We start from the raw sequence: 25,600 nt of genomic DNA, 5'->3' as shown, positions 1-25,600 counted from the left end.
CTTCCTTTCTGCTCTGTGATTTCCACAGTGCACTTCCCCTTGGTTCTTCCACAGGGACTCCATCTCAGCTTGCCTTGTCTGCTTTTCTTGCATGGTGTCTCAGTCGTTTTCTTTTAAATTTCCTGACTGTTAATTCCAGCGCCTTCACCTTGTCTCGTTTTAGCCATGTCTTATCTGATACTTTCTGTCCTAAATATGTGGGATCGCTGATTGGTGCCTTGTGATTTGTTTTCTTGGTATTTGGACATCTACATGGGGATGGACCACTAGCTGAAGGCCCTGTTGAGGAGGTGGGGAAGTGTTCCTGGCTCGTGGTTAGGGCTCAGCCCTTAGTGAGCCTGGAGGTTGGTGGACTACGGGCCTTAGCATTGTTTGTCAGGTTTCTTCTCCACTCTGCTTGAACAGGCTGGCTAGCTAGCATGAGCCAGAGCTGGGCATCTCCCTCCTACGTGGGAACATAGGAGGTTTCGTGGTCCTCTCCTGAAGTGAGGAAGGCTATTGCCCACTGTGTTTACCCCCAGGTCTGCCACATCCCATGGGGCTGTGCTGTAGTTAACTAGTTTCTCCATAGGGGCGGGTTTGTTAAGGAAAACCCAGGCTCTAGAGATTGGCTGTGGTCCCTTTCCCGTTCCCTCTTAGAGTCAGAGTCAGGAGGGCATTTTCTGTGGCAACCTGGTTAGCCTGCTGGTGGGAAAACTCACAAAAGCTTGGGGGACCAAGCAGCCTGGGTTTCCATGGAGTTTTCAGCTGTGGGAATTACCCACATAGAGCCCCTGGCAGCTTTCCAGCTACAGTGCAGGTTCTCCTGTGTTGGGGGTTTCAGCTCCTGAGTCTTTTATGCAGCTATTATGAGTACCTAGCTCTGCCTGTCTGTCTGTCTGTGTCTTGGAGCTTGAGGTCAGCAGTTTGCTGTGTTCTTGCCCCTCTTCCAGATACAGAAGAGTTGACCTTTTGTGCTGTAAAGCTTTTGACTTGTTTGTACTGAATACCTACTGTAGGTTTTCTACATGTGTGACCAGAAACCAGAATCCGTAAAGTTTTTGTTTGAGCAACGAAAGTTTTCTTCTTTTCTTTGAGATTTTTCACTATTTTAGAATAGTAACTTTTACTGACAATGTATCTTCTAATGAAAATAGTAAGGAATTTAATCCCATAAAGACTTGTATTTAAAAAGTAGGTGAGGCAACTTACAGTTGGCAAGCATTCAGTGGAAGTATTTGGTTTTAATTTGGAAGTAATTTGCTCCAAGTTTAGTATACGATGAGGTCTCCCTTTGGTTTTCTTTCCCAGGTGGTTGGGAGTCTTTTCACCATGCTTTCCTTGGGCACACTGGTATTGTTAGAGGAACAGTTAGTCATATTAGTCTAACATCAGCCTGGAGACCAAGTAGAGCAAAATTTACCGACTAGCCCAAGATAAAAAATTACAAGTGTTTGCCTTCTTTGTCTGACAGTTTTTTACAAGGTAAAGGGTTCTCACCAAACAAGAGAATACAAAGCATTTGCTAGGTGCAGGGAAATGTGGGTCACAAGTGAGTGATAAGTCACACTGTGTGAAAAGCATTGAAAGGCATGACTGATGTCTCAGGAGCTTTTGTTGTCTTGATACAACACAGTGTGGGACTCAGGGAATTCCTGCAGGGAATGCCTTAGCCTTTAAGGAAAACAAGAGAAAAAAAGCAGGCGAATCCCTATTTACACATAGTGTGTATGATACATATTTAAGTAACTGTTTTTTGTATGTATACACATTTTTGTGTTGCAGAATAATTTTACTCTGTTTTTAAATATAGATGCTTCAAGGAAAAGCTCCAGCAATTTCCATGGAAATGAAGCCAAATCCTATGTAAAAGATTTTTGTCTAATAACTCTGTGGGGAAGTTAAGCTGTGCCAGATCCCAGGGGAACTCCTGCTGTAATGTTTTAATCTGAATAACGATTGGCAACACTTTATTCAAGTCATTGTTTCTAGGAGAGAGACATGGAAGGACGTCGGTATTTTCCAAGAATCCAACTGACCAAAAATACACAGGAAGCAGGAGAAACAACCCAAACCAGTTAACCACATTAATAGTGATTTTCATTTTGCTTAGTTTAACAAGTTAAAAAAAATTAACTTAAAACAAGAAAACAGTTTTTTAATCTCATAAATTGTTTTGTGTTGATCAGAAGTTTTTTTCACCATTTTTCAGCCACTTTTAATAAAAAATACATACATTAAATAAGTTAATGTTTTCTATTTGGAAAGCTTAAAAATAACGTGTTCCATTTAGAGATATTTCTTGGGTAGTGCAACAGAGAACGACACTTGCTCAGTCCCTCAGGCAGCTCTAAGTGCGCCTCCTTGTGTCCACACAGGTGGAACTGGACACAGTGCTGAGTGACCTTGAGGCCGCCGACTTTGAAGAACTGGTAAGAAGGGGAGGATTTCCACAGAGGTACAATGTTGAACTCTCTGTAACCAGTCAATCAAAGCATCTATGAAGCGGGCTTAGAGCATCCGGCCTCTGTTTTGACACTGGCCAATGCCTACTTGCCCCCAGGTTTTCTATTCAGCTGAATATCAGCTACACAAAGTGTGTAATGAGGTTAGACAGTGATTAACTTGACAAACACTAGGACTTTGTGAGGACAGAGATGGAGATGGTTTGATGATTTGAGAATATTGTAAGTCTGAACTTAACTTGGAACTCTCAGTGTGACTTTAAACTCTTTAAAATTTCCATTTCCTCTGTCTCCCCAATGAAAAGACCAACAGATAAGTCGTCAGTAAACAATATCGTTAACACTCAAGCCACTGTGTATAAGCAACTCCTTGTGAAAAGGAGCTAAGTTCCTCCGAGACGTGGAATGTTCTAGAACTTTCAGAATGGGCGCAGGTCATTCTGGGCAGAAAGTCGGCTGCCTCAGCACATGGGAAGGCATCCAGGGCGCTGAAGCGTGTAAGTTCATAATGCTTGGAAAGAAGGGAACCAGGTCACTTCTGAGAAAACTGGTGACGTGGGGAAGAACCAGACATTCATGCTTCCTTCTTGTCTGAACCACACGTCAAGGTGACCACACAGAGATCAAGAGGACAGCAGGCAGTACATTGTCAGCAGCTGCCTTGGCGTCTGTATTTTTGGCTGTGATAAAGTACTCTGTTGCAGCCCATCCATTTATACCGTCCAGAGTCCCTGCGTAGGGAGTGGAAGATGGGTGTCCCTGTGTCAGTTAAGATACCTGCTGGGGTTCACATCCCACATGATACTGTATTCGCAGGTTGACAAGGAGCACTATTTGCACTGTGGAAGCACATAGCCACCCATGAAATACCTGAATGAGGCATTACATCATCTACCACCATTAAGTTAAGGGCATGTCACATGACTCTATTTGTAGAAGGGAAATTACAATCAGTTAAATCCAGACTGGGAACATGGGAAATCTTCTCCAAAAAATAAATAAATCACAGAAAGATGGAGAGAGGCGGAGACAAGAGGATAAAGACCTTGAAAGAGGCTTTGAAGAGACAACCGTGTAAACCAAGCTCACTGTACAGTCTTCCTTGGCTTCTCATTCAAACAAGGTTTTTCAAAGTATCAATGAAGTGGGACATGATGGCACACGCCTTTAATCCCAGCAACAAGGAGACAGAGGCAGTTGAGCCTCAAGTTAAGCCCTACCTGGGATACATAGTGAGGTCCTGTCTCTAAGTGTGTGTGTGTGTGTGTGTGTGTGTGTGTAAGTAGACATTTGTGAGACAATTAAGGAAATATAGTACTGATGGCTTTGTATTAGATAAGAATAAATCTTTCAACACTGGCATGATGGCTATATATTTTCATAATATTTCTTCTGTTACTGTTTTAAAAGTATTTTATTTGAAGTGTATGTTTGTACCTGAGTGTATGTATGTGTACTATGCACATGCTTGATCCCATAAAGGCCAGAAGAGGGGCTAGGATCCCCTGGAACTGGAGTGGCAGGTGGTTGAGAGCTAAACCTGGGTCCTCTACAAGAGCAGTAAACTCTCTTAAGCTCTGAGCTGTGTCTCTAGCCCCTTAGAGTGCATTCTGAAGTTATTTACAGAAGAAGTGGATCTGGGGTTTGTCAGAATAATGTAGTAAGAGAGGGAAAGGCAAGATATGAGGAAACAAGCTGACCCTCCCACTCGCCTTGTCCAGTCTGGGCAGTAGTAGACATGAAGAGCCAATGCTGCTGTTTTCTGCCTTCCACCTTCTGCCTCTAAGCTCTGGTGTCACCAGCATGTGCTGCCATGCCCAGCTTCATTCAGTGCCCTTATTTCTATGGACGGAACAGTTTCAAAGACACTTAGTTATTTCTGGTTTTTCGTTTCCTCTGCGTTGAGGATAAAATCATCAGAGAAGACAAATGTTTCTCTCCATGCTTTCCCACTGGCATCCCAGCAGTGACTGCTCTCAGAGCTTGGGATGGATCTTTCTAGACTTTTCTGTACCCTTCCATTACTACACAGAACCCCACATGAATGGATACACATATCACATATAGCTGTGGGAAAGTAAAACAGATCAGCAAAACACAGATGGAGTGGTGTTTTGTTCTGGAACTTGCACTTTCTGCTGAGCAGCGCATCCAGTAGCTTTGATGGCTGCACTGTTCCAATACCTGTACTGTTCTCCGACACAACACCAGGCTTAGCTGATCATCCCTCCATTCCTGAGTGTGGCCTCATCTCTAATTTCTCTGTATTCCAAATGAACTATTGACTTTCACAAAAATGTCTTGATTCACTCAGCTGTTGTCTAGATCCCTGGAGGAGGGAATACTCAAATAGTGTGTGTGTGTTCAGTTTAATTTTTAAATATCATGCACTTGCCCACAAATAAATTGTGCCAATTTGTGCTTTCAAAGTGACTCCTGGTGATATTGGATACTGTGGATGATAAGAGGAGCTCCTGTCGTAGCGGCAGTTTTCAGAGCCCTCGTGGAAGAGCCAATGCCGTGTGCTGTGATGTTGTGGGGCTGTGGAAACACATTGGGCTTTCACCCTGGTCCCCTAGCATTTTGATGTCTAAGATTCCGTCACAAGTCATTGCTAGGACAGTGGTGGCTCATGCCAGCACCTAGGAGGCAGGTGAATTTCTATGAGTTCAAGGCCAACCTGGTCTACAAAGTGAGTTCCAGGACAAACAGGTCTGTTACTCAGAGAAATCCTGTCTCGTAAAACCAAAAAGAAAAAAAAGTTATTTCTAACAAATGTAATCTCCATTTCAATTGTTGCAGCTTAGCTGTAATATTTTTACCTTTTGCATAAAATAAATAAGTACCATATTACAAATACATTATAAATCAGCTGTGAATTTCCCCCCAGTCCGAGGATTACTGCGACATGAGACGGCTGTACACAATTTTGGGATCTTCTCTGTTTTACAAGGTAAGTTGAAGTTTGAAATATTTATTAGTATTCAACTTCTACACACGTAGACCTAAAGTAAATTTTCTCCGACTTTTATGCACACAGAAGAAAATGTTACCACTTTGCGTCTGTGTGTAGGCACAAGACTATGGACTGGAAATAAGGCCGCAGAGATTTATAAATGCAGTAAATATTGATGTTTTACTGTATATTAAGGCATACAGTACTTAAAAGAATAAAGTATATAAAGGAAAACATCAATATGTTATTTTCTTTTAGAATTTAAAAAATTTCTTGTATTTAGTATGTGTGCATGCATGAGCCACAGAGCGTATGTAAAGGTCTAAGGACAACTTGAAGGAGTCGTTCTCTCCTTCTGTCGTGTGAGGCTCCCAGGATTGAACTCAGGTCATCAGGCTTAGTGGCCCATTCCTTTACCCGCTGAGCTCTCTCCAGCAATGCATTCTTAATTTCCTTTTTCAGTAGTGTTCTTGCTCTTTTTGGCCTCTTCTTCAGAAGTAACATATATTTTGAGTAACTGCTTCCATGTAAAGTTTTAAGAATCAAATCAGTGCCAGGCGGTGATGGCACATGCCTTTAATCCCAGCAGTCGGGAGGCAGAGGCAGGTGGATCTCTGAGTTCAAGGCCAGAATGATCTACAGAGCAAGTTCCAGGACTGGCTCCTTAGCTGCTTAGCTGCAGGGAAACCCTGTCTCAAATGAAAAAGAAAAAAAGAAAAAAGAAAGAATTGAGTCAGTTTAAGTATTTTGCTTTAAATATCTTAAAAAGCAATAAATAACATACCATGAAATCGGCTGATATAGGAGGTATACAGAAAAGAACCAGTTGTGCCAACCTTGGCCCTGCTTCCTTTTCTAGTCCCAGTTTTACCAAGCACTCAAGGTGACCTTGCTTTGTGTAAATTCTGTCTGCTGGGTCCCTGAAGCTGTCAAACTTGATCTGCAGTTTGACTGGATTTTGCCAGATCTTAACTTACCCACTTTAGAGCTCTGATACCTTAAGCCCACGGTTCCAGTGTTTATAAAACTCTTAGAAGTGCGGGCTCATCCATTCATTTACCCACAGCTTTGGCTCTGTGTGATTAAATCCCAGGGTTATTTGGTGTGCAGCCATCTACCCAAGGATGATGTCGTTGAGATTGCTGCGTACTGTCGCCAGTACTACCTGCTGCCTTTAGCGGCAAAGCAAAGAATTGGCCAGCTGATAGTATGGAGAGAAGTCTTCCCACGGCACCACCTCCAGCCTCCTTCAGACTCAGACACCGAGGTCTTCCAGGAGCCTGAAGGGAGATACTTTTTACTAATTGTTGGACTGGTGAGTTATGAACTTCTTTCTTGAATTTCGTTTTATTCTTTTTAAATCTACTTGCTTAAATACACAAACAAACATGCTCATTTACAAGTAAGAATATGTTAATTACTTGCAGTCAAGAAAATGTGTGCCACTCTATTTTCTTCCTTCTGTATCTATTTAATACTCAGAAAGAAATAGTAAAAATCCAGTGTACAATTTTAGCAGGGTCTGAAGATGTCTTGTTCCCCTTCCTATCATGGCTTTTCCTTTGGGCTTGTTTTGGAATACATGAAGCAATTTAGATTTGAGCCCTGTATGGTGATGATCCCTAAAATCCCAGCACTTGGAAGGCCGTGAGGCAAGAGGATTTCCATGTTTGAGTTTAGCAGCCTGGTCTATACATAAACCCTGTCTGAAATGATGGTGGTGATAATTGAGGCTATTTGAAAGTTATTTTAGGAAATTCTGTGGACTAAGAGAACTGACTGATGGTGAATTGATGCTTTATCAAGGTAAAACAATATAAGATTGTTTCCATTCTGGGTCAAGAAGCTTTGATGGTGGTTAAAAAAAAAAAGGAGAGAGAGGTTTTCAGTACTCACCGAGTATTCGCAAATGCCCGTATGCCTTTAGTACAAGCTTGTACATATGGGCTATATTAAGTGTTTCCATGGCAGCTGAACCTGTACCCATCCTCCTTTGCAGCGTCATTATGTGTTGTGTGTGCTGTTAGAAGCTGGAGGCTGTGCATCTAAAGCTGTTGGGAATCCTGGTCCAGACTGTATCTATGTAGATCAGGTCAGAACAACTCTTCATCAGCTGCAAGAAGTAGACTCCCGCATCGAGGAACGGCTAGCCTCATCACTGGGGCCCTGCCTGTCTTGTGCTGACTGGTTCCTTGCTGCACCACGTGAAAGGGCTGATAGTTTGACCACTTCCCCTATCCTCAGTAGACTACAGGGGTCTGCCAAAACAGCGACCTCTCCAACATGCAGAAGAAGCTTTTTCAGTGACTATTCCTTCAAGGCACGGAAGCCCAGTCCCTCCCGGAGCAGTGGTGGATGTGAGCCTGGTGAAGGTGGAGAAGGTGTTGGTCTGAGCCCACACACTACCCCAGATGCAGTACGGAAGCAAAGAGAAGCCGATGGTTCGGAGGACAGCATGGCATTGCTTAAGGTGTGCGTTCATCCAAGTGTCTGCATTGTGATCCATAACTGTTTAGAATTTTTTTTTAATTTAGAGCGTGTTCCTTATTTGAAATGGCAGGTGTTTTAGTCATTGCTGGAAAACCAAAGATTTAGAACTAAAAAGAGAAAGAAATACCAGATGCCACCACATGAGCTCTTGGCATCTAGGACGTTTGGGCCACAGTGCTTCCAAGTAGAGAAGCTTCAACCCCTGGTCCACATCCATCAGCCTTTCTTCTGTGTTCATAACAGAACATCCTAGCTGTGGGCTGTTTCTCTGTCACTCTAAATGGTCAGTAAAATATTTCACAGCAACAATGATCAGAGTGAGGGGGAAGATGCCTGTTTGTAATAGCTAAGGCTTATTATCTGCACTTCCGAGTATCACAAACAGCAGAAGTGTGGCCATGAAGCACAGATGTTCGCACTTGACAGTCTGACTTTTACCTACTTTTCCATACACACCATGAAATACCACACAGTTGTTAGAGCCATCGTCACCCCAGGAGCTTTGCACACACTCCTGTGATGCTGGGGGCTCCCCAGGTAGTTCTCAAACTTCCGGTCAAGTGGACGGAGGTGATGCCAGACAAGGCAGAAGGAAGCGTGAATCTGAAAATGGGCTCTGTGTTCCTGAGTGCTGTGGCAAGCGTGTGCATAGATAGTCTCTCCCCTGTGCACAAACAATGGGTTGTTGGAGCCATGAGCAGAACCTATTAGGAAGTACCTGTGTCCTAGCTATAAGACTATGAGGATTTGGGTAAATTATGTATACCCCAGGTCTAATCAGCTGCCAGGAGCAAGACACATCTGTGACCTTGAGGCATCCAGACAGCAGAGAGACAAATGCACATGCATATACATTGATAATGGAACTGGTGGAGAGTTTTCACCGTGCCCCCTGACTTGACCTTGAGCTCTCCTTAGCAAAGAATAAGCCAAGAGATGCAGATTGGCATGAAAAGGTCTTTAATGGAAGCAAATGCATCACGAAAATAGCACTCTTAGAAGGTTTTGAAATTTTTGAATGGTTCTGCTCCTTGATCCTGTTCTTCAATGCAAACTGACCTACCTACTTCTCTTCCAGCTCGCTAGGAAGAAGTCGGCACTTCCAAATCCATTTCATTTGGGAAATTCAAAAAAAGAACTTTCAGAAAAAGACGTGGAAGTCTATAACACGATGAAGTAAGAAACTTCTAGCATCCCTTTTCCCTTTAAACTCGTGGTCCTTGAGGGGTTTCACCATGAGAAACTGCAGAGATGACTCAGCAAGCGTAACTGTGGTGTAGCTCACAGTGCGAGGTGACACCTGTGGTGATTCTGTGGTGTTTCATCTCCACATTAGGGGAGTGAACATATTCTTATCCTAATGAAAACACCAAGAGTATTTCAAAACATAGAAGTTACTTTTTACCTCTCTCCCACAGGTAATGTACTTTTTGGATGTCTACTTGTTTGTTTGTTGTTTTCTAAGACAGGGTTTCTCTCTCTCTCTCTCTCTCTCTCTCTCTCTCTCTCTCTCTCTCTCTCTCTCTCTCTCTGTGTGTGTGTGTGTGTGTGTGTGTGTGTGTGTGTGTGTGTGTGTGTGCAGACGCGCTTGTGTATGCTGGTGAGTGGAAGCTAGAGGATAACCTTAATGGTCATGCCTCAGGAGCTACCTAGCTTGTCCTTTGAAATGCAGTCTCTCACTGGCCTGGAGTTAATCTGCTAGACCAGCTTGCTAATGAGTCCCAGGGCTCCCCAGTCTCTGCCTTCCCACAGCTGAAGTTGCAAATGTGCACCACCATGCCCTGGTTTTTGCGTGGGTTCTGGGATTCGAACTCTCGTCTTCATGCTTGCAAGGCAAGCACTTTACTGAGTGAGCAACCGTAGCCTCATAAGCTTTTCTTTTACATTTATTTCGTGACTAACTACCTGATCTGCCTGAATCATCCTGCCTGGTATTTAATGTTAATGTCATGTGTGAGACCAGCTGATAAAACAAAATTAATTGCACTTAAGCAATAGGACATGTCGAAATAGAATTCACATACATCGGTGTTTCACTGCCACCGTCCTAAGGATGGAGATACTTTCTAAGTACAAGTGCGTGAGGCCGGGCGGTGGTGGCACACACCTTTAATCCCAGCACTCGGGAGGCAGAGGCAGGTGGATCTCTGTGAGTTCGAGGCAAGCATAGTCTGCAAGAGCTAGTTCCAGGATAGGCTCCAATGCTACAGTGAAACCCTGACTCAAAAAACTAAAAAAAAAAAAAAGAGCAAACTTTCAGGGTTTATTAGCATAAGGCAGGATGAGACAGGAAATCACTCTTTTGAAGTCGGAAGATTTCATAGAAGGAAGAGCTCTCTAGTGGCTTGGCTGCTTTGCTTTTCTGACCTTCAGGTTGAAAACCAATATCTGTCTCTGGGTTTTTTATTATTCATGCTACTTTTGGCTCCCAACATTTGGGATAAGGATTCACGAAAAAGCTGTTTGCCTGTGACTTTTTAGCCACCAGCATAGGCCAGACGTGCACACGGTGCTCCAGCCCCACTCAGCTAGGCTTTCTTTTCTTTCCTCCCCAAGCCTCTGAGCAAGTTTGGGATTTTCCTGTTGTATCCTCTCTGGAACAATCTCCAGCTGCCACCCAAACTCCAGAAGTACCTGGGCTCCAAATGCCACAGGACTTTCCAGTTCTAGACGAGTCCCCCACTATATGTACTCCCCCCCACGCCCCGTACCAATTTCTTGTTTCTTGTGGGTTTTTCAGACAGCTGTCTCTCTCTCTGTCTCTCTCTCTCTCTCTGTCTCTCTCTCTCTGTCTCTCTCTCTCTCTGTCTCTCTCTCTCTATATATATATATATATATTTCTATTTATATTTATAAATATATTCTATTTATATATATATTTCTATAAATATATATATATTTATATATATATATATATAAAAATATATATATATTTCTCCCATGGGTTGTGGGCTCTCCCTGAACCCCCTTCTCAGGCTGCTGCCAAACTAGGTAGCTGCCTTGAAATCCAGTCAGTCTTTTACTGTTCAATGCACCAGCAATCAGCCTCACATCTTCATCTACATTGTCAGCAGATTTGATAAGACAATTGGGAATTCTTACAGGGAGGAATTAGTTAAAAGAGAGAATTCTTTCCCACATTAAAAAATGGGAGAAACCATTACAATGGATGGGTTTGGATCTCTGTATGATAATATTCTAGACAGTTTGAAAATGGAACAATTAGCCGGGAGAAGACTCAAACCCGAAATCATGTACAGAAAGGTAAATGGCATCTTTTTTTTAGAATTAGTTAGCACCCTATATGACCATTAATATCATGACAAAAAGTTTAAAAAATAATGTATATATAAAATATATATATATATGTATATATACACATTATATCTTAAGAAAAGCTGTTAAAGAATCAATATAAAATCAAAGGATTATAAGATTAGTGGCAATATAATAGTCCTTAAAAATTTGTTTTTCTTCTGTCCCATATCAGGTGGCTCTCTGACAAGAGACAGAGAGTTTGGATTTCACTTTAACAAGCATACTTGGGTTTAGAGAAGGAGGGAGCCAACTCCAGAGCCAGCTTTGATTTTTTAATTAGACTGGGACTTCAAAAAGACTATTTCTATTATATGTCTGTAGAGAACAACAAAACAAACATTTGGGTAGATTTATAAACTCATTTAACAGTGTAATGCAAATTTCTAGTTCTTCAAAATGTTACCAGCTGTTTAGGATAATAAGGAAATGCAGGTTAGTAGTTAATTACCTATTGTAATCAAACTTGTAGTCACTCATATTAGGTAGGTCAAACATATATTTTAAATAGACAGGTCATCTTCAAACACTTCAGATATCTACAGAATATGACATTTACGATACTTTAATAATATAAGCTCTTTTTTATGACAATGAGACATGTCTGCTCCTGGCAGCACCAATCTGCTTCAGAGAAGATAATAGGCATCAAAGAAACTCCACATGGAGTTTATTTTCTTTGTGGCATAAGTAAGCCACTGAGCAAGAAAATGCTCTTGCCTTGATTGCTGACAGTATGCTGTCTTAACTGGGCAAGCAGGACACAAAAGAAAGTGACTGCCAAGCATTATCAAAACAAGGGGAGACAGCCATTCATAATATTCTGCTTGACAGAAAAGTATGTCAGATATGCTAGGCCTATAGGTCAAAGATGGATACCCCAACATTGCAGAGGAACTATAGATTGACTGTCAAGCAGCCAACTTCTTTCTGTCATTTCTAACTTTTTTTGGAATTCGCTTGCTTGCACATCCTGCTTGCTCAGTTAATATTATTTTCCTCTTGGGTCTCTGAGGGAGTTGAAGACTAGATATAGTTTTTCTTGTTTACCAGACACAGAAAGCAAGTTATAATAGAAAGTAAATTAGGTATAAGACTTTTGACTCCTCAAGATAGGATAAATATGGAGTGTTTTCTCTGAATTTTGCCAAATGCAAATGGACTAGACATTGTTGATGTATTTATTGCCTGTATATATTGTATATAGTTATTGTACTTATTATATATAGTTTTTCTTCTATTATAGCCTTCTTTTTATTTTAGACAAAAAAGGGAAATATAGTGATTTTTTCATTTGTATTTTAATAAATAAAGCTTGCCTGATGACCAGAACCCAAAACAGCCACAGTAGTCAGCCATACAGGCCAGGCAGTATGGGCACACACCTTTAATCCCAGCAGCCACGCTAGTTAGCCATAGAGATCAGGTGGTGGTGGTGCATGCCTTTAATCCCAGCACTAAAGAGGAATGTAAGGCAGAATGAGACAGGAAGTCTCTCCTTTTAAGGCTGAAGATTTCATAGATGTAAGAACTCTCTAGTGGCTTGATTGCTTTGCTTTTCTGATCTTCATGTTGAACCCCAATATCTGTCTCTGGGTTTTTATTATTTGTGCTACAAATAGATTACATAAATCCATGTGTATAAATCTCAGGGTTTCTTATTTAAAAGATGTCATTACTTATGTGGAAAGTTCATTTTAAAAGCATGCTATTAAATAAATGCATTATATCACTCTCACTTGTATATACACACCTTTGTAAATATATGATTTTAAATCTTTTATACCAAGCATTTTATTCAGGGGCAGTCACATCCACTGTTTCCACAATCCCAGCCTGCCCCCACCTCCATGATAAAGGTCCCCGTTTTCCTCCCTGGCTTTGTTGCTTTGGCCTCTCAGCTCCTGGAGCTCAGCAGTAGAGAGGAGAAGATGGGACAGAAAGAGCAGGCTGCAAAGTCACCAAGCCACACTTGCCTGTTCATCCCAGTTCATCCCAGGACACTGCTTCCCAGTGGTCAAGAGGAGCAGAATAACATTTACTCTCGTGCATGATCATTATGAAAACTAAAGTCGAGGTACTCTCAGGCACACACTGTGGCATATAGAAGACATTCATGGGAACTGTTGTTGTTTCTTGCTTTTTTGTTATTCTTTAATTCTTCTTCCTTTGGAAAAACATAAACATTATTCATAGGTTCTGCTGACCTATCTGAGATTATGTATGGGAGGAAGAGGCAGGAAAGAAAAGAAAAACTGGAGGCCTAGAGAGATGGCTCAGTGGTTAAGAGCACTGGCTGTTCTTACAGAGAACCTGGGTTCAATTCCCAGCACCCACATGGCAGCTCACAACTGTCTAACTCCAGATCCAGGAGATATAATACCCTCATTCACATAAAGTTAAAGAAATTATTTTTTAATTAATTTATTTATTATGTATATAGTATTCTGCCTACATATATCCTATAGGCCAGTAGAGGGCACGAGATCTCATTACAGATGGTTGTGAGCCACCATGTGGTTGCTGGGAATTGAACTCAGGACCTTTGGAAGAGCAGTCAGTGCTCTTAACCTCTGAGCCACCTCTCCAGCCCAAGAAATTATTTTTAAAAATAAAGAAAAACTGAAAACAGTAAATGAATATTTCTGGAACATGGTTCAAGAATAGAGTCATGTGAGAATTCTGAGTGCTTATGAGAAAAATGCCAAGAAACGAAGACCGGAATCTTGTGACCTCAGTTTCTTCAAAAGTATGGAATTTTTCTTGAAATGTGCTTTCGTGCCCCTCCCAGGTGTAGCAGCTAGGAGTGAGTTTACTTCAGATTATCCATTCCAACTGGCTATTGAAAATTGTCTATATGCCTCTGCGGAAAAACATGGTTTTGGTACATGTGGCTTGTCTGCTGTGTGCGGCTTACCCTTTTGATTGTACACTTTACTCACGTGACTCCTCTTAACCCTCAGAGTATAAACTGTCTGATGCTCTGAATAAAGTTGGCTGTTGCATGGGACATTAGCCGGCCTCATTTCGGCTCCAGGCTCCCAGGTCCCACCACCTCTAGCACGATGAACTGAGTCTAAGTGAGAAGGGTGTGGTGAAGTGGGTTGCTGTCGACTAGACAGAGTGATGAGGATGCTAATCGAACTGTGCTGCTAATCCTCTTATATTGCTTCAGGATCACAGTGTTGTTGCCACGCAAAGAAGTTTAGTGCCGCAGATTTCAAAGTGTTTAGTTTGGTAGGAGATAATATCATATGTGCCCCACTTGAAACTAATACCATTTTTATGGCTTGTTGAAACTTAAGCCAAACATAAGCTCAGTCATTCTTATGAACCATGGAAAAAGAGGGCCCAGCCAATTGACTGTTTAGCAAAGAGACAATTAAAGTCACTGCAAATGAATTAGTGTTTATCCTTCCATGACTGGTACTGTTTGTCTCCATTAGGGAATTAAGAATAGCCTAGCCTGTGCTTGAGTCCAGGACAGGGAATTAGACGTTTGGCTCAGCTTTCTGCCCATGATTGTACTGCTAATTTATTTCACGTAGTCTTGTGGGAGATACAAAATTGAAAGTGAAATAATTCTTCTAACTCTACTTAAATTTCCTTCTCTCTCCTTTTCAAGATTGACCTCCGGTCCGGAGAATACACTCTTCCACTATGTCGCCTTAGAAACAGTGCAGGGCATCTTCATCACCCCCACCCATGAAGAGGTGGCTCAGCTAGGCGGCTCCGTCCACGCTCAGCTAATTAAGAATTTCCATCAGTGTTGTCTCGCTATTCGTGCAGTTTTCCAACAGACATTGAAGGAAGAGGTAAATATTTAAATGCAGTTTTCTGCCAACATTAACTCTGTTGTTTGTTTGGTTTTTTTTTAATCAACATGACAAGCAATGTTTCATTTAACTCAGTTACACTGAGCTCTGTGATCTGTAATCTTACCTTTGGAAATGGCTGGCCTGGTTTTTCCACAGCAAAATACAAAATTGGTAGTTTATAGTATCAGCTAGCCACTCATATCTGAAGTTTGTGATTTAAGCATTTATTAATTGATGTCTAATGTTTCAACGTTGTACCTGGTTTTTTTTGGGGGGGGTTGGTTTTTTTTTTAAGACAGGGTTTTTCTTTGTAGCTTTGGAGCCTATCCTGGAACTCGCTCTGTAGACCAGGCTGGTTTCGAAGTCACAGAGATCCCCCTGCCTCTATCTCCCAAGTATTGGTATAAAAGGCATGTACCACTACCGCCCCACACCCCATTCTTAAGTAGTAATATTATATATATAGTCAAAAATAAATTGGATTCTTGTGGTGACTGGAAAATTGGTATTGCTCTCTCATTATAGAAAAAAATATTCAGAGCTTTATGACTAGGCCTGCAGCTCAGTTGGCACAGTGCTTATCTGACATTCCGGAAGCCCTGGGTTCCATCTCCTACTCTGAGTAAACCCATACAGTGGTGCACATCTGTAATCCCAACACAGCAGAGTGTCATAGTAACAGCTCCAGCCTTATAGGCTAGTGTGAGCTACATAAGACTCTGTCTCACAAAAAGGAAGAAGGACTGGAAAGGTGGCTCAGCAGTTAGGATCACTTACTGCTCTTGTGAAGTCCTGGGGCTTGGTTTCCAGCACATCAGGCGACTCACAACCACCTGTAATTCCAGCTCCAAGGGATCTGATGCCCTCAGGACTCCATCAGCCTCTGCACGCATGATGCAGTAAACTGCATGGGCACACATATACTCCTGAATAATAAATCTTTTCCAAACAGAGGAAGAAAGGAGGAGAGAGAAGGAGAGGGAGTTGTAACTGATGTAACATCTGTCTAGGAGCAGCTCTCTGACGACGCGTGTGATGTATGCAGCATACCAATTTTGTGAAGAACTTGGCTTTAAAATAACACTGGACTGGGAGTAAGGAGCCCTGACTCTTCCTGTTTCCTCAGCTATAAAGTGATCCAGCAGGATTATATCACGTCTCGGGGCCCGTTCCACAATGGAGTTCTATCTTCTGTGCTTTCAGGGTCTCAGAAACTATTATTAACAGGACGTGTCATGTTTGACCAGGGAGGCCTCTCTGCTTTCACTTCTTGGGCGCTTTCTTCCTATATTAGCATTCTGGTGGGTGCTCTGGCAGTGTGATCTACCCGTTCCGTCACGTTTAGTGACAGAAACTGGCCTTGAATGTTAAGGCATCTGCTCTGCACCAGACACCATTCCAGGTGCTAGGAAGGAAAATGAGCTCGTGTTTGTTTGCGTTTGTGAAGGAGCTGAACAAGTGACCGATAGCAAATCCAGAGTGGGTGTCAAGAGGAATTTAATCAGAGTCGGGCTGAGTGGTGCAGGCTCCTGATTCACAGGTTCCCCTGATCGTGTCAAGCCGTTTGTGAGCAGACAGGAACGAAGACGGAGAGGGCTGTGTAGCTCTTCAGAGAGCACAGCTTCTAGCAGAGGGATGGCAGGCCTCTGTGGGAAGTCACTGGCATGGGCACATATGCAGACACACAAACCTTAAAAGACCAACATGACGACATGTCTGTGATCCATCAACTCCGGCATAAGAGACAGCAAGAGTGCCACAAGGCTGAGACCAGTTCCGGGTCAGCCAGGGCTGTGTAGTGAGACCCTGCTCTCTGCTAGGGGGAAAGCTTATAATCTACCTTAGGAGATAATGTTTAAGCCAAGAATTGAAGAATAGGAATTTTTCTGCAGGTTAGCAGGAAGAGTAATACCATTGTAGACACTTAGAACCAGAGCCAGCCATCGTCATCATCATCCTCGGAGACTTATGTGAAACCATTTTGTTTTTCTGCTCTAGGGACTGAATGAAGTCAGGGCTCTGTGCATGCTAAGAAAGAATTCCACCCCTGAGCTACAGTCCCAGCCCCGGGTGTTTTCTAGCAGCACTGTCAGTAAAGTTAATACTCATAACTGCTGTTGGCTTGCAGAGAAGGAGAGCGCTGCGTGGTGGAGATTGTCTGGAGCCTGCAGACTCAGTGTCGTCTCTGACCCCCGTGAAAGAGCATGGTGTGCTCTTTGAATGCTCGCCTGAGAACTGGACCGACGAGAAGAAAAGCCCGCCAGTTATGGCTTACTGGGTGGTGGGGTGAGTGTGGGGAGTGTGCATGTGAAATACAAGGGCAGAGACGTGAGGGAAAGCAGCAGAGATAACTGATGTGTTTAAAAATTGCCCTGGGATTGTAATCAAGCTAAAATCTTTTAATGTATTTTAGAGTTTGATTTTTCTTGTTTTTCAAGTTCTTTTTTTCTCTTCTAAATACCTCCTTTGTGTCCTTCCAGTGGAGATAAGAGATGATAATGGGGGAGGGGCTTAATCAAAGGAATGAATGAATGAATGAATGAATGAATGAATGAATGAGGGGGATGACCAGGAGCAAGGCTGCTCAGAGACCTTCCCGAATCACTAAGAGGACATCGCCTCCCCCATTTCCTTCCTTTCCCCACATCTTCCTTTCCTTTGTCTCTCCTTTCTTTACCTCTTTTCATTCTTCACTTCCTCACACTCCTCCAAGACCCATCTGTCTGTGTCACTCTGTCTGTCCACTGCGGGCCAGCTTCAGTGGCACTGGGTAGCTGTTTCTGCTTTTCCTTCTGTGTGGGACTTTCCCTTTTACGTCCATCAACACTGACAGGTCATCTTCTCCAGGGTACCCATGCAGAGCTTCCTTCCCCTCGGAAGTGTCATTTCTGCACCACCTCCTTCACTGATTTTTGTGTTCGCTTACTGGCATTCCCCTCATCAGAATGCCAGCCTCATGAAGTCAGGGTTCTTCCTTGTCTTCCCCACTGGTGATGTCTGCTGTGCCACCTGGCACTCCATAGCAACTCGATAAGATGTGAGGGTGTATTAGATGGAGTTATGGAAAGCAAGCAGCATGGATGGATGAGTGAGTAGTATAGTGAATTTAGAGACAAAAATATGGTCACCACCTCCAGTCTTGCATCTTGCAGAAGTATGAAATATGTACACGCACTATGAATATTTGCATATACGCACAGACAATAGACTAGATCAAACAACTACAGGAATTCTGAAGATAAAAAATCCAAGCAGGGATTAAAAAACAAGGCATATTGAAAGTTCATTTGATCCTGTTTTAAAAATGAATTGTCCTTGGAATGAGCCTTCCAGGTTAAGGAAATGGGACGGATGAGCGAGGGTCCACACAAAGGCAGTCCTCAGGCATGACAGTGAGAAGATGGTTTGACAGGATGTATATGAACGCCCCACACAAAGATAAACTGAGTGACTGCACTAGAATCTTAAGTCAGACCTGTGCTGAGAGCCTCTGGTTCCTAGCTAAGGAACTGAAGTTTTGAGGGAAGGGCTGAGGTTGGGGTAAAGAGTCCATAGAGGAGTGGGCACAGTTCACTAGGACCATAGTCAGACACCTACCAGGTAGTTCTAAACCTAGAATTAAGACAAGCACTTTACAAAGGATCCAAATCAACGCCTATCCACTGGTCCATGGAATTGAGAACCACCTAATCAGTTGTGGAGTCCAGAGCGTCCTGCACCTGTGCCCCGACCCAGTGAGTCAGATCTGGGAGTAGGATTCTGTTTTTTAGCTCCCTGGTGATGTGATAGACAATCCACTAGGTTTGAGAATATTATCCTGATGTAATTGTGTAATACCATCAGAGCTGTGTTACAATAATTCATCTGTACACAGACCACAGGTATTACCAGGTAGGTACATACCCAGTACAAGGATAGAAGGTACATGTTCAGAACAAGGGATAGAAGAATTAGACAGTTGGGTATAGGCAAATTTTTCTGTGCTGCTTGCCAGCTCCCAAATAACCACACAAAAACTTCTTATTAATTATGGAAGTTTAGCCAATAGCTTAGACTTGTTATTAACTAGCTCTTACAATCTAAATTGACCTATATTTTTATTGATCTATATTTTATTACATGTCTTTTACCTCTCTCCCATTTTTTGTGTCTGACTCATTCAGCATCTGTCTGGCTTCTTCCCGCATCTCCTCCCTTCTTCCCAGCATCCTCTCTGCCTCCAAAATCTTGCCTAGCTATTGATTGTTCAGTTATTTATTAAACCAATACCAGTGACAAATCTTCAAAGTGTACAAAAAGATTATACCACAACAGTGGGGAGATAAATCAGTGGGTAAAACACTTGCCCTGTAAACATGAAGATCCAAGTTCAAATCCCAGAGCCAATGTAAAGCCAGACGGTAGAACAATCTGTAACTCCAGTGTTGCTCTGGGGAGGTAGGAGGCAGGCAGGAAAAGCTCAGAAAGCTTGAGATTAGCAGCAGTAGACAATGGAGTTTGTTTCACCTTTTTTGACTAGAGCCAATGCCTAAAGCTGTCTGCTTGCCTACACATACACATACCATAATGTACATGAATACTCGAGCACACACACAAATGTAGTGTTAATCCAATTCTATCTGCAAATGAGTTGTCATTTTTATGTATTAATTATAATAGCAACTTAAAAATGTAAGTGGAAATAAAATATCTCATGACTACCATGCTTAAGATGATACAGGAAGTATTGCATAGATGGTAATAATAAGCAGGTTTAATATTCAATACTGAGGGGTATGGTGATGTGCATTGATTAAATGGGAGGTTTACACTCTAGGACAGTAGCATTAATTAGGACATATTTATTTAGAAACCAAGTTCTATTTTCTGTAGATTTAGATTCATGAGCTTTTGTTGTTAGTGGTAGTGGTGGTGGGTATTTGTTGTCTTTTGTTTTTCAGCTATTATTGGTTCTTCCCACAACTGAAAGAAACAAAAGGAAAAGGTTTTATCACCTTTAATTTCTGAAATGACCATGTTTTTTTCTTTCTGCAGGAGGCTCTTCCTTCACCCCAAACCTCAGGAACTGTATGTGTGTTTTCATGACTCGGTCACAGAAATTGCCATTGAAATGGCATTTAAATTGTTCTTTGGATTAACATTGTAGTTTTGTTTGTAGAATACAAAGCAACATACAAATGGACCATGCGACAGTGCCAGGATGGCCGAAATTTTCATATAAAGATAAGGCTCAGCTCTGTCACTTTTCAGTATTGAACTTCTCTTGTTAAATGTTGAGAGGCAGTGCTGTTGGGTTGGTGTGTCAGACGTCCGAGCAGGTCAAACTATGGAGAAAAGATTGCTAATTTATTGCCATTTTGGTATACCATGCTAACTTATTGAATAGTTTTAAATAATGTGAATTCTTTAATAAAAAATTAATATAGATATTTATTTGGGGATCATATTCAACTCATTTTTTAAATTGAAACCCAATGCTGACTTACACCTGGTGAAGGGATCATGGAACAGAAGAGATGGCGAGCTCTGTGCTGTGAGGAGCCTCCACCTGTCGGGCTCAGAGAGTCTGTGTACTAATAACATTATTACTGCACTGGGAGTTTTTAAAGTCCCTGTTAAGAAAAATGTTTTCATGGTGTGTATTAGTCAGTATCTAAATTTGCAATATTTGTGTTCTGGTTTCTTAGCAAATCAAAAGCCTTCTCATTCGTCTTAAGTATTTTAGTAGATCCCTTACTGCAGAGGAAGAGGGGAAGGATGGAAGTTAAGGTTAATTTATATTTATTCAATTCTCTTTATTCTTTGTGATGAGCTTTATTTTGGATTAGGAGACTTATTTTTAAATTTTTAATCATCCATAAGTTTTTTTTTTCTTCTATTGAAGTACATTCTGGTACACATATATTTTACATCACCTCTAGCAGATCATACTAAAAACACTGGAAGAGGGCTGGAAAGATGATTCAGAAGTCATGAACAGGTACCTCACTGGAAAAGACCTCAGTTCAGCTCCCAGCACCCACATCAGACAGCTCAAAACCCCCTGTAACTCCAGGGAATCCTTTGCCCTCCACAGATAAGAGTGTGAGCACGCGCACAGTGCATACACACAGACACACAAGCACACAATTAGAAAATAAAATCCCTTTCAAAACACTGAACCAAACTGCTTAACAGTGTCCTAGGGTAACTTCATTTATAAAATACTGGTTTTTGTCCTAGAGATTAGCGTCAGTCTGTATTGGGTTTTCCCAAAGGGGGAGGGAGCACTTTAACCACAGCTGTTTACCTGAGCTTCAGGAGTAGAGAAGACTGCGTAGACATTGATTTCATTGGTCATGAGAATTCAGTATATTGAAGAAAAGAAAAATATAGTAAATACTACATTTATTATTACCATCTACCCTGGTGGGCATCCCCCATGCTCAATAGTCCCCACACCTTACAGTCCTGGGTAGCTTCTCCTTCAAAGATCACATATGTTAGGAGGAAGCTAACTGAAGCCGATCTAAAGTCCATCCCCGCATTTTCCCTCCTTAAACTACAAAGCGCATCAGTGCCTGAGCCATTTGGTCTTAGAAGGAAACTTTCACCCTTCTGTTGTCAGTTAAGAGATTCTCGCTGAGGCATTGGTGACAGACACCGGCTGTTTATATCACCAGTGACTTCTGGGCTTTAATTTCAGCTTTCAAGGCAGAGAAGGAAATTTTGGATCTTGAAGTGTAGAAAAGAATTTGAACTGTCTCCCCTCTTAACAAGAGTCAAATTGGTTAAGGCTGTCCTCTGTCTTAGACTGCCTGTGTGCCAGTGTATGTGTCCCAGCATTTCTAAAATCGTATTTATTAAATGCTTTAAATTTCTGGATAGATCTTAAATCCCAAGCTGTTTCTAATACTGATCATTATATTCAGTGTAGCCATGGTCACCTCAGATTTTCAAATAGAACAAACTAAGATGGGATTTTAATACAGAGAACTTTTTTCCCACTTAAATTTTGATCTTTTGGTGCTTTTTTTTTTTTTTTTTGGTGTCAGATAACCATAAGAACACTATTTTAAAAGGGGTATAAAAATAGAAAGCAGATAACAGATCTTAAAGATGGGCCATTTGCTGTGTGGCCTGTGAGCACTATAATATCCATGTTGAAGAGGCATTGCATTTTCAAAAAAATAAAATACTGTCTTCTTTTTCATCTCCAGGAGAGCGTTGGTGGTAAACATAGCTGACCATTTCTCTGAATAGTTCAGACTCACACCTGAAATGCAATCAGTCTTACTGTTGGGCATTAAAGTTCTGTCTGTCTCTGTTACAGGGAGGGGAAAGAGAGACAAGTACAAATCCCATAGCGATGGGCTCTCAGAGAAACCTTCCTCAGTTAGGCTTCATTCACATCCTAATAATGATGTTCCAGAAAACATGAAATACAGTGTCTACCTAGCACTCCTCAAAAGTCAGACACAGCCAGGCATGGTGCCGTATGCCTCTAATCCCAGTGTTCAGGAGGCTGAGGCAGGAGGATATAATAAATTCAAGGGCAGGCAGGGCTATACAACAAGGCTCTATCTCAAGCAAACAAAACACAAGGACTCTCTTACTTCTGTCACATGTTTCTTGGCCCCAAATAAATGTTAGACTCTTGCCCTTTTTCTCCCTCTTCTCCCCATCCTTGGCTTTCTTTTGGCTCTGTCAGGTCAGAGAACTGTACCTAGGAGGTACAGAGTGTTTCGCTTTTTGTGCCAAGGGACAGTGGGTGACAATGCGTGCCTAACAAATTGATAATTGTGAAATAATCACTTTAAATATTTCCAACACAAATTGAAAAAAAAAATCTGTGAAACCAATCTACAAGGTTTGGCTGCTTTGACCACTGTGTTAAAGTGTGTTCTCTAAACTGTGGTTGTCACATACTATAAAGTATGAGGTGTGAGTTGCAGCTACTATTTATCACCGTTAAGTGCCCTCTCCCTGAGAACAAAGGAAACAGCTAAGTCAAGTCTACTACTGCACAACACGACAGGAATGACCTGGAGAAACTACTCCTGGCTCTTGTGTTGACAATAAGGATGTGTATTTTGGACATCTTTTAAAATAGTGCTACTAAAACTTGAACCTACACACCAAACCTTATGAACTAACTTAATTTTTAAAGAGTTTTATTTCTGTATGTAATTAAAGCTATTTTTCTACATTATCCAGAGTTTTAAATAAAAGTGTTTTGGAGGTTTGTTTGCAGTATAAACTGTCTTTTAAAATGATTACATTTTGTGTGTGCGTGTGTACGTGTGTGTATGTTTGTGTGAGTGTGTGTACAGGCATGTGTCCATGTGCTCACACACAAGCACCATGGCAGAGTTTACTGTCTCTTCCTACTTTGTGAGGTCTAGGGATGGAGCTTCATGCTTGGCAGTAGCTGCCCTAACTCACTGAACCATCTTGGCAGTGGCTGCCCTAACTCACTGAACCATCTTGCTCTCCTTGTGTTACCTTTACTTACACCTTACCCAACAAATGCTTCCCGAACTTCTGCACACTGCCAAACACTGCAGAAACAGCAGCAAACAAATCAGTAAGGCTTTCTGCCCTCACAGAGTGTGTGTTCCCCTGGCAGAGGGAGACCACAAATATGATAAAGTATTCTGCTGAATGCTAGGAGAAGCGAGGGGGAGTAAGAAGCTGTGGTGTGAAGCTGGTAAACGTGGTGGCCTGGGAAGGATTTGCTGGAGTGACCTCAGACCAAAATAAGAAAATGAACTGTGCTGATTCTCGAAGAGAGAAGAGTAAACAGCACAGAGGCCCCACCCAAGTAGTTTTATAGCTGCATAAACCAGAAGACTCTCTGTCCTTGATCAGCAGACTGTCACGAACCAGTCTGTTTCAGGTCTAGACTGAGAACTCGGCCAAGTGCTCTCCGTGTCAAAAGGTAACATTTCTAAGGAAGTCCTTTCCTGTTGGTCTTCTGTCACTGGGTGCAGATGAGGATACAGAAAGGAATAAGCAACACTGTGCCCTGAAGGCAGTGGACTTGCTTTTATGTCTTCAGAGATGCCATGTCCGTTAGGGCCAGAGATAGATCCTGATCTTAAAATACAGGCTTACTTGGAGAGTCGTCGAAGTAAGGCCTCCCTTAAACTTTTGCAAGCATTCTTGTTGACACTTCATTACTTAAAGGGGACTGTAACATTTCCCTACGGGTCTTGGCAAATAAAAGGGGGCGCTCACTTTTGGAATTAGCAGCGGGCTTCACAAAGGGTTTTGAAATCAATGTAACTGATAAGATTAACTTCAAAAAAATCTATGAGTGATGATTAAAGTGGTTGCTTCAGGAAGGTTAATCTAGACGCAGCCTATTAAACATAAAGACTGAAGACACACGCAGATGAGCCACACTAGAAAGGAAGCGGAGGAGAATGCATGGAACCAGGAGAACTTGCCAGCTGACGTCATAGGCAGTCCTCAAAACGCTAACAAAATTCCTGCTCTGTGATCCTGGCCTGAATGCCTAGATACAAAATTAGAAAGGAAATAGCGTGCTTAAGATACCAATGAAAAATTAGGTTCCTGTGTTCAAAGCATCTAAAACTCATCCAGCCCTAGAGCAGTATCTCAAGGTTCCTGGTAGGTCATCCCAAATAAAAGGTAAGGCAGACTCTGTATTTACTGAAAAGCATCAAATACACTTTAAAAAAAGCAATTAGGAAGATGTATATGCTGTCATAGTAGAGTCTGGTATATTTGATGGAAAAAAAAAGCCAGATAGAAGAAAATTAAGCATCATAGCTTGTGTCCTACTGATACATGGAATGAATTTTCTAGGGGTTACATATGCAATATTGCCTAAAAACCAAAGTGATAATGTTTAGTCCAACTGTCTTTTGTCAAGTATTAAATTTTCAAAAGTATAAAACAATACTATTATATATAATTACATTTGTATATAATATATAATACAATTATATTATTAACAATATAATTGTATATAATGTATATAATTGATAGATATAGATATGCTAGTCCCTGAAAGACTAGAGTGGCAAAGAGAAACCTGACTTAATAATATATAGAATTGTGTGTATGTGTGTGTGTGTGTGTGTGTGTGTGTGTAATTTCAGAAAATGTATTTTTAGACTTCCTACCTGGTAGGTAGCTTCCATAGTGCAGGAAGGTACTATGTAGGTTGCCTGGGGGAAAGGCCAGCAACATTGTCACCCAACTGTGAACTCCATGAGTTAAATGTCAACCTGTGGCTCAGAAGTTAAGAGCATTGGCTGCTCCTTTAGAGGTCCTTAGTTCAGTTCCCAGCAACCCCATGGTGGTTCACAACCATCTATAAAGAGATCTAGTGCCCTCTTTGGCATGCAGGCATAATGCCGGCAGAACACTGCACACATAATAAATAAATAATAAAATTAAAAAAATAAAATGTTAACCTGCTAGACCAACTGTCCTGCCAAGCCCCTATATGCTTCGCTAATTTCTAGGGAACCCAGAGAATCACACAGCAGCCTGAATGCTTCACTGCCTAAGGGAACACTTGACTATCTCAGGAACTGAAAGGTATGCAGTAGCCCAGGAGCCAT

The 25,600-nt window shown here is 41.7% G+C and overlaps 1 protein-coding gene across 1 annotated transcript in view; it reads left to right on the top strand.

The window, feature by feature from the left end:
- The window catches only part of Intu (inturned planar cell polarity protein), a 65,611-nt gene extending 44,692 nt beyond the window's left edge, over window positions 1–20,919 (top strand). The window contains exons 9-16 of the mRNA XM_038347584.1: window positions 2,358–2,411; window positions 5,335–5,397; window positions 6,494–6,715; window positions 7,400–7,870; window positions 8,969–9,066; window positions 14,831–15,020; window positions 17,152–17,309; window positions 20,058–20,919. Coding sequence (XP_038203512.1) covers window positions 2,358–2,411; window positions 5,335–5,397; window positions 6,494–6,715; window positions 7,400–7,870; window positions 8,969–9,066; window positions 14,831–15,020; window positions 17,152–17,309; window positions 20,058–20,169 — 1,368 coding nt within the window. The 3' untranslated portion in view covers window positions 20,170–20,919. The remainder of the gene's footprint in view (window positions 1–2,357; window positions 2,412–5,334; window positions 5,398–6,493; window positions 6,716–7,399; window positions 7,871–8,968; window positions 9,067–14,830; window positions 15,021–17,151; window positions 17,310–20,057) is intronic.
- The last annotated feature ends 4,681 nt before the right edge of the window (window positions 20,920–25,600 follow it).

This window comes from Arvicola amphibius, chromosome 11 (assembly GCF_903992535.2).
Source record: "Arvicola amphibius chromosome 11, mArvAmp1.2, whole genome shotgun sequence".
Classification (NCBI taxonomy): Eukaryota; Metazoa; Chordata; class Mammalia; order Rodentia; family Cricetidae; genus Arvicola; species Arvicola amphibius.
This window is presented reverse-complemented; position numbering and strand designations above follow the sequence as displayed.